This window comes from Herpailurus yagouaroundi, unplaced genomic scaffold, assembly GCF_014898765.1.
Source record: "Herpailurus yagouaroundi ecotype Mexico unplaced genomic scaffold, PumYag 139, whole genome shotgun sequence".
Taxonomy (NCBI): domain Eukaryota; kingdom Metazoa; phylum Chordata; class Mammalia; order Carnivora; family Felidae; genus Herpailurus; species Herpailurus yagouaroundi.
The window spans coordinates 80,137,711-80,156,462 of NW_024412394.1; the positions used below are offsets into that span (position 1 = coordinate 80,137,711).

At 36.1% G+C, this 18,752-nt stretch overlaps 1 protein-coding gene across 2 annotated transcripts in view; it reads right to left on the minus strand.

Annotated features, from left to right (window-relative positions):
* Window positions 1–18,752, minus strand: part of TRDN (triadin) — a 403,209-nt gene that overhangs the window by 292,447 nt on the left and 92,010 nt on the right. The window contains exons 5-6 of one of the 2 annotated variants that reach the window (XM_040474537.1): window positions 15,306–15,365; window positions 490–537 (exon numbers count right to left, since the gene is read on the minus strand). In XM_040474537.1, coding sequence (XP_040330471.1) covers window positions 490–537; window positions 15,306–15,365 — 108 coding nt within the window. The remainder of the gene's footprint in view (window positions 1–489; window positions 538–15,305; window positions 15,366–18,752) is intronic. The other variant, XM_040474536.1, reaches the window with a different exon arrangement.

The following is an 18,752-nucleotide window of genomic DNA, read 5'->3' on the forward strand; positions in this document are numbered from 1 at the left end:
TTTGCTGTGTGTACGTGTGGGTAGGATAGAATGCTACTGGAGGGCTGAGAACCAGGCGGGAGGAAGCTTTTCATAATGTATCTTTACCTACTGAACAATGAGTCTATATTACAGATTCTAAACAAATACATAAAAATTAATTTTTTAAATTCCAGTCTTATAGGTAATTAAAGAATGCAAGTTAAAATAATGAGTATACTTTCTCACCTATCAAATCGAAAAAATATTTTGTGAAATAATATCTTCATTGTTAGCTAAAGCAGTCTCACAACTGCCAGGGGAAAAATGAATACATTTCTAGAAAGTAAATTGGTAACCAAGTTGGAGTCTCAAATATTTTATTTACTTCAGCCTATGAATTACTCTTTATAGATTCAATTCTAAGGAAATATCAAAATATAATTTTAAAAATAAAATCTTACGTAAAGAAGAAGAGGTCAAAGAGGGAGGAACCAGTGTGTAAGGACAGCAGTAAGAACAATTCCATACCTTTCTTTTCAGCTTTTTCTTTTTCTTTTGGTTTTTCTTTGTGTGTAACTGGAAAGAAATAGACAATATTTTTCACTTAAATAAAGAGAATAAATAATAAGATGTTTGCATGGCAATTTTTGATGTCAAAAACTTGTCTGCTGCTTTTGAAAATCTTTTTTAACTGAAACGAAGTTTTACATAGTTAGATGTTTAAATATTAAGATAATTATAAATTTTTTATTTCATACCCAAGCACAAACTTGTACCAAAACCAGGTGTGATTGCAAAAGTAAGAATACACCTCAGCTTTTTCAAATCCTTAACTTCATTTTAAGTAGAAAACTTTAAAAACTTATGCCATATGCCAGAGGATCCTAGCTCGATACGAGAGAAACACTAAAATATAAGGACAGAAATGCAGAGAGATAATTTTCTGAATCTGATGCAAAGTATAATCAAACTAAATTGCATATGTTACTCTTCTACAGAAACGTTCCCCACCCCAAATTTTTGAAAATATTCTGGTATGAGATTAGAATGACACCAAATCCCCTTACAGAAAACTACATTTAATTTACTCTGAGCTGAGATCCAATTAGTTAATACAGGAGAGCTCAAATTTAAGTAAAAAATTTCCCCATAATTTAGTGATAACTCTTATTAATGGCACGTCCAATTGTCAGTCTAGAAACGTGGGAGTCATCTAGGATTCATCTTTTATTTTCCACTTCTGTTCATTTGCCAAACTCTTTCAATCTACCTTTCAATATACCTCTTACCCAACTTTTTTTTTTTATCCAATATTGCATTCTCTACTTGTCCTTTATTTACACAAAAATATAGAAGCACATGCTATGTGCTAAAGACTGGCAAGATAGACTCTATCCCTGTCATTGTGATGTCAACAAGTGGATGAATAATGGAGGCTAAACAAATAACTGCAAAGGTAGTTAATTGCAGTTGGTATAAATGCAGAAAAAATTTAGGGTGGCATTCAGAGACCTACAGTAGCCTGTGTATTACAGGAGTATCCCTTAGTAGAAGTGACATTTAAGAATGTGAAGATGAGAAGAAATTAACCTAGTAAGGGAGTTGGGAAGAGAAAAGGAAAGAGACCATTTCAAAATTTGGAGCAGAATGCCCTTCTTGGTATATCAGTATTACAAATATTATTATAATAACATTAACTATTCTCTTGAACCTTTAGATTTAGATCTTTCTCTCTCAGAGTAACCTTTCTAACAGGAAATTCTGATTATACTTTTGACCTGTTACAAATATTAGTATCTCCCTCATGGCTTAACATGTTATCTATTACATAGTAGGTGTTATATGAAATATAAAAATGTCACTGCTCTAATGATTTGATATTTGCATGTCAATCCCATCCTATCTACTTGAATTTCCCCTTGAACTTTACATTCCACTCATATCAAAACAAGTGCAGCTGCAAGCATGCCCTCCCCTCTACCTGCCTGTGCCTTATACTCGAATCCCCACTCTCACACTTCCTCTTGTCAATGCACCTTTTCAGTCCTGACAGAGTTGTTCCTCCTTGTAAAGTGTTCTTTGATCTCTACTTATTTTATACACCAACTGAACCATGTGCATAATTCCATTTTAGCAATCAAATAATAATATTGCTAATGTCAGGACACCTAAGTGGCTCAGTCGGTTGAGCTTCTGACTCTTGATTTGCGCTCAAGTCATGATCTCACCGTTCATGAGATCAAGCCCCACATTGGGCTCTGAGCTGACAGCGTGGAGCCTGCTTGGGATTCTCTCTCTCTGTCTCTCTCTCTGTCTCTCTCTCTCTCTCTCTCTCTCCATCTCTCTCTTTCTCTCCCTCTTCCCCACTCACACTCTCTCCCTCTCTCTCAAAATAAATAAATAAATAAATAAATAAATAAATAAATAAATAAACAAACTTTAAAAAATGTTGCCATTGTCCATATATCTGACTTCCTAGTAAGTGAAATCTCTTTAAAGACTATAGCATGTTATTTTATTTTTGTACCCTTGGCTGATCACTTGTCTGCCCCATAGTGGAGTTTTAATAGACTTTTTTGGAGTAAGCCAAATTCTAAAACATTAGAAGAAAAACTGCTTTCATCTTCTAGTACAATTCTATTTATTAATGATATGGTATAGATATTATAAGCACTGCTTGTGTTTGGCCATTTAAAATGTTTCTAATTTATCAAAATTTCTTAAATAATTAAACTCCAGTGAAAAACAGAGGGGAAAAAATACACCTTAGAACATCTAGACATTATTTTTCCTTATATTTAATAGTCCTTTTAGGTGTTTCTGAGTTACTAAATTCAATATAAATATCTCACAAAAGAAAGAGAGGACATCAGCATTCACACATGACCACAAATAGCTTATATTGGTTCTTTTGGACCACTATTAATTAAGCTAAAAACTAAAAGAGAATCTTGGCAAAAACAAAGCCTCTTTTAAAAGTTCTCTAGAGGGAACCAAGTTTGCATGAGATAAGCAGTGCTTTTGGAACCTGATTGGCAAGATTCTCAAGAGAACACCTAATCTGTGTCTATGCTCCTGTGAAGGACCAGACCTCACCCACCTTGGACAGCTGGTTGTCCATTCCACTAAAGGATTTTCTGGCTGACGTGTGCACAGGCATAAATGGAAGAATTAATACAAAATCAAAAGAGCAAGGGGGCTGAATTCAGACTCAAATTAGCATAGTAATGCCTCGTTCCTGTTACCCTGGGGGAAAATCTGGTTCCTCACAGTCTAAGTTTTGATTTACAGACACAGTCCTGTATGCTGAAATTTCATTATCCCCCTCAGAAATGGTACCATAACATTGCTCAGTGAAACAGCTGGACCCCTGTGCTCTAGGGAGCTGTTCAAAATGGCAGACAGCCAGTAAAACTTCTTGGATGAAAACTTCAAACTTTGGCAAGACTGAGCTCAAATACCAAGTTTAAAGTTTCTTTTATCAAAACAATGCAACCATCAGTAACTGACTTAATGATCACTCTAAGATTAAAAAAATAATTTTCTACAAAAAACTGTTTACTTGTGTACCTCTTTGCTTAGACACTACAAACTGACAGTTTTCAACTGGAAGAAAAAAGTACCTTCCTTTCACCAGCTCTGTTTGGCAAGTTACATCTTAGCCAGGACAGTTTTAGCTCAGGACAAAATAAGCTTCTTGCACCTGCTGGAGCTTAATTTGCTTGTCATCCTTATTTACAAGAAACAAAAGTCTCTTCGGTATACTGATAATTAAAAACAAATGGAATCCACCGGTTGGAATGGCCCTGATGTTTGGCATCAGAGCTGGCATGGCCCTGCTGTTCCTGCACTTGCCCAGACTGTGACCTTTCCCTGACCAGAACATTCAGCTCAACTTAACTCTGCAGCAGCCTCTTGCCCACCCCATGTGGTCCCTCTCCAGCATTCTGCAAGCTGTGCTCTGTGCTTTTACAGAGTGTGGTCCTGGCAACCTGCCGGACAAGCCCTGTGTCCTTTTCTGAATGTACCAGAGCTCATAGTGCACCTGACTCTGAGATTCTTATCAGGCAAACCCTCCCTAGGGACCAAATCTGTAAGGATTCAGTGCCAGACTGCCCGAGTCCTTTTGCTGATCTCTCTGTTCTCAGTTGGAAAAAATCAAAAGTTTGGTGCAAAATTTTTTTTCAGTACTGATGTGCCTAGGCTTTAGTCAACACTAAACAGTGTCAGATATACTCTTGGTTAGTATGTATGTCTCTGTATGTATGTATTTATCTATTTATTTTGTAACTAATCTGTAGAATTTCCATTCTGTGTTAAGGCAAGATGATCTACACATTCTAAGTGGTAATGATGGACTCAATAGAAAAGCACTCCTGAGTAGAGAAACTTGTCAAAGATTATATTACTCATTTTTCCTAAAGGACAAATTTATCATTTTTTATTTAAAATAAGCACACAATTTTAGAGCTGATAGGAGCAGTTAGCCTGAACTTCTTTGCCCCTGTAAGAAAACACTGCCTCAAAAGAGGCTATGGCAGAGGAGAATAAGAATACAGTGTGATCAAATTGCCAAACTAGTACTCTTCCCCCAACTATGCTACCTTGTCCATGCAGGTCCTGTGCAGACTCGAAACTTGTTCTTATGAGCCAAAGTGTGCTGGTTGGACTCTCCGAGCTTGTTACCTACAATCAATCCTGCAATAATATACATGCTTCTTTTTCATAATAAAATTACATTTATTTATGCATTAAAGTGCAGATTAGGCAAATTGCCCCAAATTACAATATCATCTGATAAATGCTCTAAATCACAAAGTATATATTTAAATTCCAAAATATTGGTTTTACTGTGAATTCTGATTTAATTGTATGGGTAATTTCCCCTTCACCTGGGACTCCAGAACTGTAATCACTTCCTCAAAAGTGAGCAATCACTGTGGAGGAGGTGATGCATAGATATTTGTAGATATCTCATTTCCAGGTTTATCTTTCACAGCTGTCAGAGAGAAAAAAGAAAATATATTTTGTACTTTAAAGAGTCAATTAAGTATGACTGAGAGAAGGCAAAAATAAAAGTTTATACAATATAGGCTGACTAAATTAGTCTGTGGTCTTTGAGAGCATTTTTATAAAGGGCTCCAGGATATTTAGATACATTTTAATGTCATGTCCTCTTTGGCTTTTGAGCCTCATCTTCAGCAAAATCCTTTGCCAGGCTCTGGTTCCAGTCCTATAATTATTTCCCAGAAACAACACTAAGCCAGTCAATCAGGATTATTATTCTAAATTACCCTTTCAAAAAAATGTTCTTCTGACCGCATGTGATACTGACCGCATTGGTTTGCATAGTCTCAAAAGATGTATTGGAGTCCTAATCCGGTACCTGAGAATGTGACCTTATAGTTGGAAATAGAGTCTTTACAGAGGTAATCAAGTTAAAATGAAGTCATTACGGTGGTCTTTAATTCAATATTATGGGTGTCCTTATGAAAAGGGAAAATTTGGACACAGAGACAGATATGCACAGAAGGAAAAAGCAGAGATGTAGGGAGAACACCACTTGAAGATGAAGGCAGAGATTGGAATGGTCCATCTAAAAGCCAAAGATTGCCAGCCAATCACCAGGAGCTAGGAGAAGCATGGAATAGCTTCTCCTTTGCAGCTCTCTGAGATAATCAATCCTTCTGAAAAGTCATGTGACTTTAGAGACAATATATAGGTACTATATTTTTCAACTGATCATTAACAAATAAATTTAATTAATGTTTGTAACTGTGAGAGTATAAATTTCTGTTATTTTAAGCCATCCAGTTTTTGATACTTTGTTAACGGAGCCCTAGGAAACTAATACTAATACTAATCATTGGGGTTCTCTTGTGTTTTTTAACTAAGTTTTCACCTGGTTCCTTGAATGGCCCTTGGCCTAGCTCTTATATATTCCATTTTAGGTTCCAGAGTTCACATCTAAAACCTAAGTCATCCACTCCTCTAAGGATTTACCAAAAAACTTCATTCAGACTTACTCAGCAATCGAGGAAGGCAGTTATCTCCTCCAGGATGTCTCTTTGTAGAATACTCACCAAATGGTGGTATAAGTGTGTTTTAGATCTCTCATTGGACTAGGCCTTATTCATCACTAAATTTTTAGTGCTCAGTATGGTGTTTGGCACAAAGTAAGTGCTGTGAATAAATTAATATGTATTATTGCCTAATGGCTATGGTCAGTTTTTCCATTTATAGTATCTGCCTGCCAGGATATACCCGTTTCCACTGGCCGGCCCACCTTGATGTTGACCATTCAGAGGCACACACTTCTGCCATGTGAACTTCTTCCCCATTCCTGAGGTCAGTTCTTTACCCAAACACTAAACAACTCAGGTTGATGTAGCAAATACCTATTGTTCTGAATGCCTAAAAACCTTCTTTTGTCTGGGAGCCATCTTGGATAAAGTTCTCTCATCTGGTTATAGGTTTACCAACTGGGTTCCAGTCTCTTATGGTTTGTTCTCTGAGTAAATTGACATGTTTAATAGTTAAATAAAAGCCTTAATGTTATCTGAAAATAACAATAAAAGTTTCCATCCCCCAAAAATCCCAAGGCAATATGCAATAAAAAAAACACAACTAAAGAAAGAAAAAAATGTGAGGAAAATAAAAAATATATTAGTGTTTATCTTCGGATAAGTGGTTTGTGGTTCTTTCTACCTTTCTTTCTTTCTTTCTTTCTTTCTTTCTTTCTTTCTTTCATTTTTCAAATTGTCCAAATTAATCTGTATAACTTTTTTTAAATTTTTTTTACATTTATTCATTTTTGAGAGAGAGAGAGACAGAGTTTGAGCAGGGAAGGGGCAGAGAGAGAGGTAGACACAGAATCCAAAGCAGGCTCCAGGCTCCAAGCTGTCAGCACGAAGCCCGACACAGGGCTCAAACTCACAAACCATGAGATCATGACCTGAGCTGAAGTTGGATGCTCAACCGACCGAGCCACCCAGGCGCCCCAATCTGTATAATTTGAAAACAATTTTTTTTAAATCTTTATTTATTTTTGAGAGAAAGAGAGGCAGAGTGCGAGTGGGGGAGGAACAGAGAGAGGAAGATACAGAATCCGAAGCAGGCTCCAGGCTCCCAGCTGTCAGCACAGAGCCCGATGCGGGGCTTCAACTCACGAATGGTGAGATCATGACCCAAGCCAAATTTGGACGCTTAACCAACTGAGCCACCAAGGCGCCCCTAATCTGTATAATTTAATCTATTTTATTATACTATAAATTTTATTGTGTTTCCTAATTACATGTTATAGACCGTCTTTGTTTTAATATGGACCTTACTATCAAATTCTTCAACTGCTTCTGACCAAATAAATTTGACAATAGCCCAATTAAAGCCGAATAGTGATATATATTTGAAATTAAACATAAAAAAATGTTCAAGGAAAAAATAGGAGTCAAGTAGAGATCAACAAAATAGATAAAATGAATGCTTCATTAATTAACTCATTCATTATTTCCATGTTTGTTGAGTTTGTTTCTTGTGTTGGTCACTTTGCTAAATGTTCAAGTCATTTTTAATATGATATAAGCACACAAATTCAGAGCTGGTAGAAATCTAACAGACCATAGAGCTTGAATCATAAGAGTAAATGTCAAAAATGACCTAGAACATATATGAAGACAAACATAGTTCTTGATCTCAATGAGTTAGATCAATGTAACCCAAATAAAAAATTGGTGTCAAAATGTTTCATAGTGTGAAGTCAGGGGTATAAAAGTAGCATGGAGAAAATGCCAAAATGCTCCCAGAGTGAGGGACAGCAGAGAAGGCCTATTAAAGGAACTGACAGTCCTTCCGAGAATCAAAGAAATGAATGGAAGACTTGTCAAGTGATTGCACAAGATGGGATGGCAGGCCAGAGAGAACAGTGCACACAGAAGCACAGAGCTGAGAGATGGCAGAGGGCCTGCTTAGGGAGTGCCCAACAGTGCAGGCTGCCTAGGGCAAAGGTGATGTTGGTGTGTCTGGGTGTTGTGGGGGGGCAACAGGGGCAGAGTTGAGAGTTTAAAGTGTTGAGGAGGAGGTTGCAGAACTGGGAAAGTATGTGGGAAACTACACAAAACTGGACATTTGTAGGGTCATCACTGATTTTATGAAAAGAGTCTTCTGTGCCACGGTAGAAAATGTGGCTTTTATCTCTAAGAGACTGTAATGGCAAAGGATGGATTTAAGCCTGTTAGTAACATGATTAACATGAATGTGAGGGGTAATTCAGTGAAATTCACTGTCCTAATCTAACTGAGAAATGATTGTGGAGGAGATAACAGTGGGAGAGAAGAGGTGAGAGTAGGATACATTATAATAAAGAAGGAGTAGGACAAGGGGCTGAGCAGGACTGCTCTTCATATTGAAAAAGACCAAGATGTCTATGGAAGGACTATAACTCAAACGTCTTCTGAAATGAGACAGATCATGTCTACTCCAGGAGTGATGAGAGAGAATGGTAAAGACTTTGGTAAACCATAGATGCAGGCCTCACCCCAAGACAGCCAGTTATACGTTGTTTTAAAATACAGCCTGGTCAGTGGAAAGCTCTGTGGACTGTACTTGAACTCCAGGCCATGAGTTTAATTGACAGTGATTCTAACCTTGGTGAGTCATTCGAGTCTTTAGAAGAGCTTGACTCAAACCCTTGTCTTACCTTCCAAACATTAATGATCCCAAAATGGAGTATGCAATGGATATATATTTTAAAAATTATTCAGATGATTCTAAAATCCATCAAGTCCATGCCATCACTGGCAACAATAACCCCTAGTTCTGCAGCTTGAATAGCCTGAGTGGATAGTGATACCTATTATGCTGACCAATAACACAGAGTCATGAAGACATTTTGTGCAAAGGAACTTAATACTAACTTCAAACACACTAAGTGAAATAAGTCTGTTATTTACCTGTATTAAGTCAGATGAGAGTTGTGGAGGAGAATCCAGGGGCTTTTCATATATTACTTCTTCAGTCATTTTGAGTATCAAAATTAATTAACCACTTGGGCTCTTAAATTAATCAATGTTTTAAATGAAATGTGAAGAGATTATTCAATATAAAAATAGGGTATTCAGGTCATTCTCAAATTTCTGATTTAAAGTACATGCACACTGAGTATGAATTTTTAATAAGGAACTTATCTTATACAATCTAAGGAAATTATGGCACTGTCTTGGCCACACATAAACTTTATCCTACTGCTAAAGTGACTAAACTCTTCACATAGCCTCATCAGGAAAAAATTAAAAACAAACGAATGAACAAACATCTGTCTTCCTAAAATAAACCAAAATAATAGAATTATTCTAACTAGTTCTGGTATCCTAAATAATGAAACATGAATATTTCCCCCAAATCCAAATTCTGTAACAATAATAATTTTACAACTTACTTTCAGTATGCTGATAGCTAAAGATTTATAAAAACTCTAATGACAATGTTGCTACCATAAATTCGGTAAACTCTGCCATTCTGTGATTCCTATCTTTAAACACATATATTTTGTATTTAGCTATCAGTCTTCTCTGAAATCTGACCTGTTTGTACTCTTGTTAAAGAGTAGCTGAGTGGGGTGATTTAAATAATAGCCCCCTAAAATATAGCCATGTCTTAATCCCTGGAATCTGTGAATGTTACCATATACGGCTAAAAGGGATTTAGCAATGTAATTAAGTCAAAGATCTTCAAATAGGGAAATTATCATGAATTATCTAGGTGAGCCTTGCATGTAACCCCATGTGTCCCTATAATAGGGAGGCAGAGGAAGATTTGAAGACAGAGGAGAAGGCACTGTGACCACAGAGGCAGAGATTGGAGTGATGAATCTGCAAACCAGAGAAGTAGGGCAGGCCTAGAAGCTGGAAGAGGCAAGGAACAGATTCTCCTCTAGAGCCCCCCTGAGGTAGTTTGGCCCTGCTGACAACTTGATTTGGTCCCAGTGAAACTAATTTTAGATTTTTGGCCTCTAGAAGATAATAAATTTCTATTGTTTTTAAGACAGACACTTTTGATAATCTGTTACAGCAGCCACAGGAAACTAATACACCCATGATGTGCCATTTGGCATTTCTACAAGGAAATAAGGACTGTCAGGTATCATTTCTCATTTTGCTAAGTGTAGAAATAATGGTGGGGAAATTTAGAGGTGGATATTGTTTATTAAGTATATGGTGTCTGCTTTGCAGGTAAGCCATCAAGCAGGACAACTCCAGGTTATATGGTGCACAGAGAGATGGGGAGGGAACAGAAATGAGTCGTAACTGGTAGATATTTGGAAGTACAAGCATTTCAGTCAAGTTGATCAGATTACAAGGTCCTAAACATGGGGATTCAGAGAAAAAGCCAAGATCTTTCAGCTGTGAGAAATTCTACTACAGACATTTAGACATAGTGGAACAAAAAGAAGAAGGAAAATGCAATGGAGGGTATACTGGGAAAGCCACATCTTCTTAAGTTAGAAAAATCTGAGGTGACAACTTGGGTCTATAATAAACATGTGTCATTGAGAAAATCATTGGGTTCAGATAAACCACAGTATTCTCAGTTTTAAATGGGATTATATCTATCATGTTATATTGTCCCATGAAGATTAAGTGAAACATTAGAAACCATAGGTGAAGTATAGTATTTGTTTCATAGTAGATAAATGCTTATATGAGATTTTTAAAAAGGGAATCACAAATACAGGGGTGAAATGGCAATAAAGGTGGTTTAGTGTTGTGTTACAGAATTGTGAGATGACAGATATTAAGATCCTTCAGTCTATAATCAGATGGATATCAAGTGGTCCCAGATATAGGATGAGAAGTAATGTACATAAGAAACCTGCAAGAGATTGTCACTGACCTAATCAGTGGTGATCAAGAATAGTGAATTGACTGATAGTTACTGTTTCAAATTTGCCAAGAATTATTTGAATAATTTCATATATACATTTCCTAATCAGTAGATACTAGATATTGGATAATCCAATACTAGATTGGATTATTTTTTTTAATTTTTTATTTTTTTTTAATTTTTTTTCAACGTTTTTATTTATTTTTGGGACAGAGAGAGAGAGCATGAATGGGGGAGGGGCAGAGAGAGAGAGAGACACAGAATCGGAAACAGGCTCCCGGCTCCGAGCCATCAGCCCAAAGCCTGACGCGGGACTCGAACTCACGGACCGCGAGATCATGACCTGGCTGAAGTCGGACGCTTAACCGACTGCGCCACCCAGGCACCCTGTTATTTTTTTTTAAATTTTTAAATGTTGATTTATTTATTTTGAGAGAGAGGGAGAGAGAGAATCCCAAGCAGGCTCTGTGCTGTCATCCTAGAGCCTGATGTGTGGCTCAAACTCATGAGCCATGAGATGAAGACCTGAGACAAGATTAGGAGTTGGACGCTTAACTGACTGAGCTACCCAGATGCCTCTAGATTTGGATTCTGACTCAGATTGGTTAATTCAACACATTTCTAAAAGTAGAAGAAAATAATGATGGCATCCTTCTTTGTCAAAATCATATACTGTGCTCCTAGCTTATTTATTGAAAACACATTCGTGAGTGTTTATCATGAGCCAGGGAAATGGTCTTTAACAATCATGACCAGGACCTTTTATTTACAACAAATAGCACTAGTTTCTATAATTCCCTATAGTGAATGTATATACTTTCTTTTCAGACATATGTGCACATAGTTATTTATACCCTCAAAGGATACCCAAACTGTGGACTGCTAGATGTGACTGATCACTATTTCTTATCATTTGACATGTGGCTCTGCATTCCATAATGGTCATCCAGTCATTTGAAATACTCATAGACTGTGGTTCCTAGACTGCCTTACTCACCTCTATCTGGAAATTAGTTCATATAGGTTAGACGAAAATATATTCCAAAATATTTGGCTTTAAATATGAATGTATTCTGGGGGCACTTGGGTGGCTCAGTCAGTTGAGTGTCCGACTTCAGCTCAGGTCACAATCTCACGGTTTGTAGGTTGGAGCCCTGAGTCGGGCTCTGTGCTGACAGCTCAGAGTCTGGAACCTGCTTCGGACCCTGTGTCTCCCTCCCTCTCTTGCTGCCCCTCCCCCATTTGCGTTCTGTTTCTCTCTGTCTCTCAAATAAACGTTAAAAAATTTTAACAACAAAAATAAATAAATATGAGTGTACCATAAGACCCTTTTGACCTATAAAATCTTTCATTAGAAACTATCACCCTGGAATGGAATCAATGTTCTTCAAGCTAACTTCTGCCACAGCAAAATATTCAGTGCCCACAACAACTCTGGCATGATGGTATTCTACTTGCTCACCAGGGACATTTATATCAGCAACAACTTGGTGAATGGCATTTTAGTAATCCAGGAAAGTTAAATTAGGGTTTAAAGTTTCTTCTAAGCCAATGTATTGTTCCGCTATTACTATATTAATTCGATATAAGGTCACAAGTATAGACATTACTGTGATCATATTTATAAAATAAATTGCAACTTCTTGTATATAGAAAAAACCAAGAGTAATTTAAATGTAGACGTTCACTAACATGTCAGAGTTTATACATTAAAATCAAAATGAGTACTTATTGCCAGATCAAGAATTAAAGGGCTTGCTTCTCAGTTCCTTGAAACTGTTGCATTTTCCCTAAGAAAAACATCCAACAAAATAAACACAGGGACAAACTAGGAATAAACGTTACTGTAGCCCCATGAATTAAAATCATTTAGAGGGGCGCCTGGGTGGCGCAGTCGGTTAAGCGTCCGACTTCAGCCAGGTCATGATCTCGCGGTGAGTGAGTTCGAGCCCCGCGTCAGGCTCTGGGCTGATGGCTCAGAGCCTGGAGCCTGTTTCCGATTCTGTGTCTCCCTCTCTCTCTGCCCCTTCCCCGTTCATGCTCTGTCTCTCTCTGTCCCAAAAATAAATAAACGTTGAAAAAAAAATTAAAAAAAAAAATAAAAAATAAAATCATTTAGATAATGTGGAAGGCTATAAAAATTAATAATTTTCTATGAAAAGAAGTGGGAATTGAAACTGATCCATTAACAATTTAAAAATGAATTAGCATATTTATATAGAAGTATTTTGGAAATGTATATTATCTGGGATTAAATATTCTATGGTTTTCTGTATTCTATTTGATGAGTAAATCATCTACATGTAGATTTCCAGGGCTTTCCAAAAGACTTCACACTCCTTAAACCTTTTCAAATACCATATGAATCCCTTAAAGGAAAAAAAAAAGAGAGAGACAAAAAGACGTGATTTAGCTTCTATCACCACTAACACTTTTATTTCCCCTAGCCTCACCAGCTTTCACCAGCTTCTTATTTATGTTTTTATTTATTTGTTGCCAGCTTTTTAGACTCAGATATTTCCTGGCTTGTCTATAACCATCACAGGCTACTATTACCTTGAACATATTGTATCTTTTCTTATAAGAGTTCAAATATTTTCATAAGAATTTAAATTCCTAACTCTCCATCACATATAACCATAACTGATACGAAATGTGGCATGTAGAAAACATATTTATCTACATCTGTGAAGTTATAAAAACACACTTATTTTCACTTAACTACCTGGAAATAAAAAACATGCATTATTCTACCTGGATGAGGAAACCAAGCAGTGAAACAGAATCTTTTGTTCATATTCATGCAGGAAAAAAATGTGGAAAAAAGAAACTACCTCTAAAACCCTTGGAAGTCTCAAACAGTTGAAGCTCCATTTTCTCTTTCTTGAGAAATATTCACTTTCCAAAATATATTTGGTCTATTTGGGGAATATATTCAGGTACTAATCTCTAACCCAGTCTTTGAGAAATTTATTTTAAACTTCTGCCAAATTCACTGTTTTAATTATGCAAGACTCACTAGTTTAATAAGCCCACTCTACAGCCCACTGCTCAAAGTCTTTAACAGCAGGATTCTAATAGAGCCAGGTCCAACATGCAAATGGTGCCATCTGTATCACCACATCCACTCCAGCAGCACAGCTATTAAATTAATAGTACAGTCTGCAAGATAAAACAGCAGAGATTCCCATCATGTGGAACCAGTTGAGTTTCTGTTTAACCTCCAGCAGACTGAAACACGTAGCCAGTTCAGTCATGGCTAGCTTAGTTAATCCATGCCCGAGAGCTGTGTCCAATTTCCCTGACCAAAGGAATGAAGGACCAAAAAAGGAAAGGGAACGGTAAGAAGACATTAGTTCCCTAAGTACAAATATAAATAGGTTTCAATTGAGTAAGCTTCCATGTCCCTGATTGTATAAGGATTGGCTGACCAGTCTGGAATGAATTCAAACATTAGGATTGAAGACATAATATCTGCTGAATGATTTAAGCTCTTCACAAAAAGGAAGTACAGGAAGTATACTAAAACCGGCATTTTAATATAGATTGACATATTGGTATCCTTTAAGGTTAAGTAGAACTTCTATTACATGAAACTTCACTATTTGCAACTTTGCCATTTACTGCAGATAGTTTTACATTAGACAGCCTTGACATAATAAACACTAGACAAGATTCAATTTCTATCCCAGAAAAATTATTTCATTTTCTTCCCTTATCACACAAATACAGTAATTATAAGGTTTTAATTTTTTCCCTAACTCACCTAAAAAACACGTGAGATTGATCATTGAGGAAACCTGGGCATATTTAGAAATATATCCCTTTGAAAGCTTCCTATAAGTTTCTTTAAAGTTTTATGACTACAAGGCCACTCCTGGAAAAGTGATGCTTGATAAAATGAGCAAGACAATGTTCGCCATTATTAATATGCCTCTATTGCAAGATTGCAGGTACTGGATTCATTTGAGTTGAAAGGGATATTAATCATCATGTTGTCACTGTCCATGCACCCCTTGAGGCTGGTAAGAAAGTTGTGGGGCCGTAGCAGTCAGCAGTGAGCCAATAAAATGACTGCATTTCTGTGCCAAAGATTTTAAAGGTTCTAAGTGGCATAAAAAATTCAAGGTTAAAAAAAATTTGAACTCTGACTAATTACAGTAACTTATTCAAAGAAGAAAAAATGTTTGCTAGTAAGTCAAAAATTATATTCACAGTACTATCTCAGTAAGTAAAAACTGGTTGTAAGTCATTTAAAGATTGTCACGTTTGATTCCAATTATTAAATATTACATATATATTTATACCTGAAGTTAACTGAGAAATAAAGGTGTTCATCTAAATACTACCAAAAATGTTACAACAAGAGAACACTCAACATGAAAATTTTTGTTGCTCCTGTTTGAATACACAAAATATGTATCCTAAATAAAAAAAGAAGAAGAAACACAATATTAAACATTTACCTTTAGGTACTATTTTCCTTTCAGGTTTCTCCTGCTTTTCAGTCTTGTCTTTGTGTATTTCTAGAAAAACATAGAATTTATACTTTAAAGACTATTTTTGAAAATATACAATATATAAACTATAACTGTGATCTAAACTTTAAAATTCCACCATGAAGTCTAAGGTATAGGTATCTAAATGGAAAAAGTCACTGTAACATGTTGCTGCATAAATCACTCACTTATTGAAATAAGGGAAAAAAATGAATTTACCTCAAAATTAGTGCTATTTGAAAAAGCTTAAAAACTTGCATCAATGAGGATATGTTGTCACTGTTTTCAGTGCTAAAATTGATCACAAACTATAATTATGTTTTATTTCAATTACTCTCAATACAATTAAGAATCCTTAGTAAGAATGTCATTTAGATTGAGGAAGATTTCATTTTTACATATTAAATTAAGAATTTGTGAAATGAACTGTAACTACCTAATAGGAAATATATCTCAGAAGTATTGAGTCTAAGTTATGTTTATAATCAGAATTTGGCATTGCATTTAACCCATAATTACTGCATGCAGATATGACACATTTCATGGAATAAGTCAGTCGTTACATTTTTTTCTAAATATCAGATTTTAACAAATATATTTAATTTGCTGCTAGCTTCGGTATACATACATTGCCAAGGCTTAGAAAATGAAGTTAATTCTGAATTTGCAGTTAATTTGGATGGAACTAAATTAGATATTAGAGTTTACAAATATGATTACTACCTCTGAAAAGTGACTTAGTCTTAATACCATGGTTTATCTTTGAAAAATGCTAATGAGATTTACTTATTTATTTATCACAACTTTATTTCACAGATGATCTGAGATGGTGCTAATTACTGTACACATTTTAAATTCTCCGTTTGTAAATGTGAATTTGCATTTTTGTAATTTTTCCAGAAGTCTAAAATCAAGACCAACCATAGGAAAATCCTAAGTATCTTCAGGAAAAACAATTAGTGATTTTCACCTGTTAAGGAGGTAATTATCACTGTGAAAATGTCCTCTCTTTGTTTATTCCATGAATCCATCATCACACTATATTTGGGGCCACTCCTTTACCCTTATTCCATCCCTGGCTTTGATATGGCAATGGAGATACAAAAGATTAAGATACTTTATCTCATCCCTGGTAAAATTTCTCCAAGTTTCAAAGAAAGATCTTCAAAGACCACAGGAAACTTACATTTTCTTGTCTGTCTCACCATTTTTAAAAAAAAAATCTGTTCTCTATAGGTCTCCAAATCTTACTCCCAAGTGTGTGTGTGTGTGTGTGTGTGTGTGTGTGCATGTGTGTGTGTGTGTTCAGATATCTGTTGGCCAGTTATCATCAGTCCTTTTTAAGGTGGGTAAATCATTATTTGGGGGTGGAATAGGTTATTCTGTGCAATCTATGATATTTAGCAGCAACCCTGGCTTCTCCTGTTAAATGTATGTGGTAGTTCCATCCCCTGTCATGAAAAATGAAAATGTCTTTAGACATTGAAAAATGTCTATAAAAAATGTCTTTAGATATTGCCAAATGCATTCTGTAGGGCAAAAGGAGCCCTAAAGAATGTGTTCAGATGACTCAGGACAGTATTTATTTTGATTACCTTGTGCTTTTGGTTTCTGTAGTATTTCTCTAATTATGAAAGAAGAATAGTGTTGCACTATACTGAATTATCATATAGAGGTATATGTGTAGAAAATTTTCATCTGTGTTCAGTTTGCAAAAGCAAAATAAAGTTGCATCTTATCGGCTATAGGCAATAAAACTACCATAAACCTTATTTAACACACACACAAAGAATTTATATTTTTAGAACCGTCTAAACATATGAAATAACCTACTTAATCACTGTTACTTTGGACCTGCACTGCCTGGCAATAGCCACAGGACTCATGTGGATGTTAAAGACAGGGTATGAGATTAGTCTAACATTGAGATGTGATGTAAGTGTAAGTACATCCTGGATTATGAAGATTTAGTATAAAAAATATGTACAATATCTCATTAATGATTTTATATTAATAACATATTGGGATGATATGATTTGGGGCATATTTAGTGTGATCATTTTATTTGTGTGGCAACTTGGGCAGACTACTATTCCAAGTCATTCAAATGAACACTAATCTAGGATTTGCTGTGAAGGTATTTTACAGATGTAATTAAAATCCCTAATCCATAGACTTTAAATAAGAAGATGATTCTGGATCATGAAGTTTCCCAAGGAGGAGAAAGAAATTCTGTCTGGGGATGACAGCTTTGGTCCCTGCCTGTGGGTTCAATTTTGCCTGTGATTTTTCCTTTCCTGACTGCTGTCCTATGCTTAGCCAGTCCCCACAATCACATATGCCAATTCCTTGTGATAAATTTCTTAATATATAAATATATCTGCATAATCTCCTACTGGTTCTGCTTTTCTGGTTGAGCCCTCACTGAGACCCTGATTAGGTTAAATAAGACATGTCATTAAAATTAATTTCATATTATTCTTTTTACATTTTAAATATGTGGCTACTTGAAAATTTTAAACTGCGTATGTGGCTCACACTGTATTACTATCAGCCAGTGCTGGTTTAGTCCTAGGAGTGGGCAAACGACCTTTGAAAAACCTTAGGTCATCCACAGAGTTCAATCTTTTACAAATGAAAAAGAAACTTGAAATTCTCCCTTGCCAGTACTATCTTGCTTCCTCCTTCCTATTCAGATCAACAGAGGCCACAAAGATTGGTGCCTTGTATAAATCAGGCCAATAAAGCAAGTAAAACGCCAAAGATTTAGAGTAGTCTGGACATGCTAAGGGAGTCACCTTTAAGAGATAATTTCTTACTCCTAGTTGGGATTGATTTGAAAACAGAAATGGGATGAAATCTTCTAAATTAAAAGCTTACTTGAAATGCTACCTTCATTGTTAGAGAAGAAGGTCTTAAAGTTGTCATTTAGAATAATATTCTTCCTTTAGAGGTAAGTGCGTGTGCATGTGTGTGTGTGCATGTGTGTGCATGTGCATGTTCCGCAGACATCTATTGGCCACTCAGAAGAATAAAGCAGAGGTTCTGCAGCTCCCACAAAGGATCAGACTTGGGTTAGAATTTTCTGCAGGATCAAGTGCTAAAGGCCATCCTGCTTGGGCAAACCTGTCAGAGCCTCCTACCCTAATTTCATTTGGGGAAATACGCTGGACAGAGTGGTGTTTTGTGGGACTAGACAACCCATGTTCATCCATGGCTGGGTTTCCTGCAAGGCAGGTGGATGTTTGCACATAAGAAAACAGAAATAAGAAGCAGTAGCAGGAGCCAATTCGGCACCCCTTAGCTCTAGCTCCTTTGTACACAGCAGTATCCCATCAAAAGGGAATGAGCTGTAGATTGTGATCAGCATTGAAATGAGCAGAAGTCCATTCTAGAGGGAAAAAAATAAAGTGA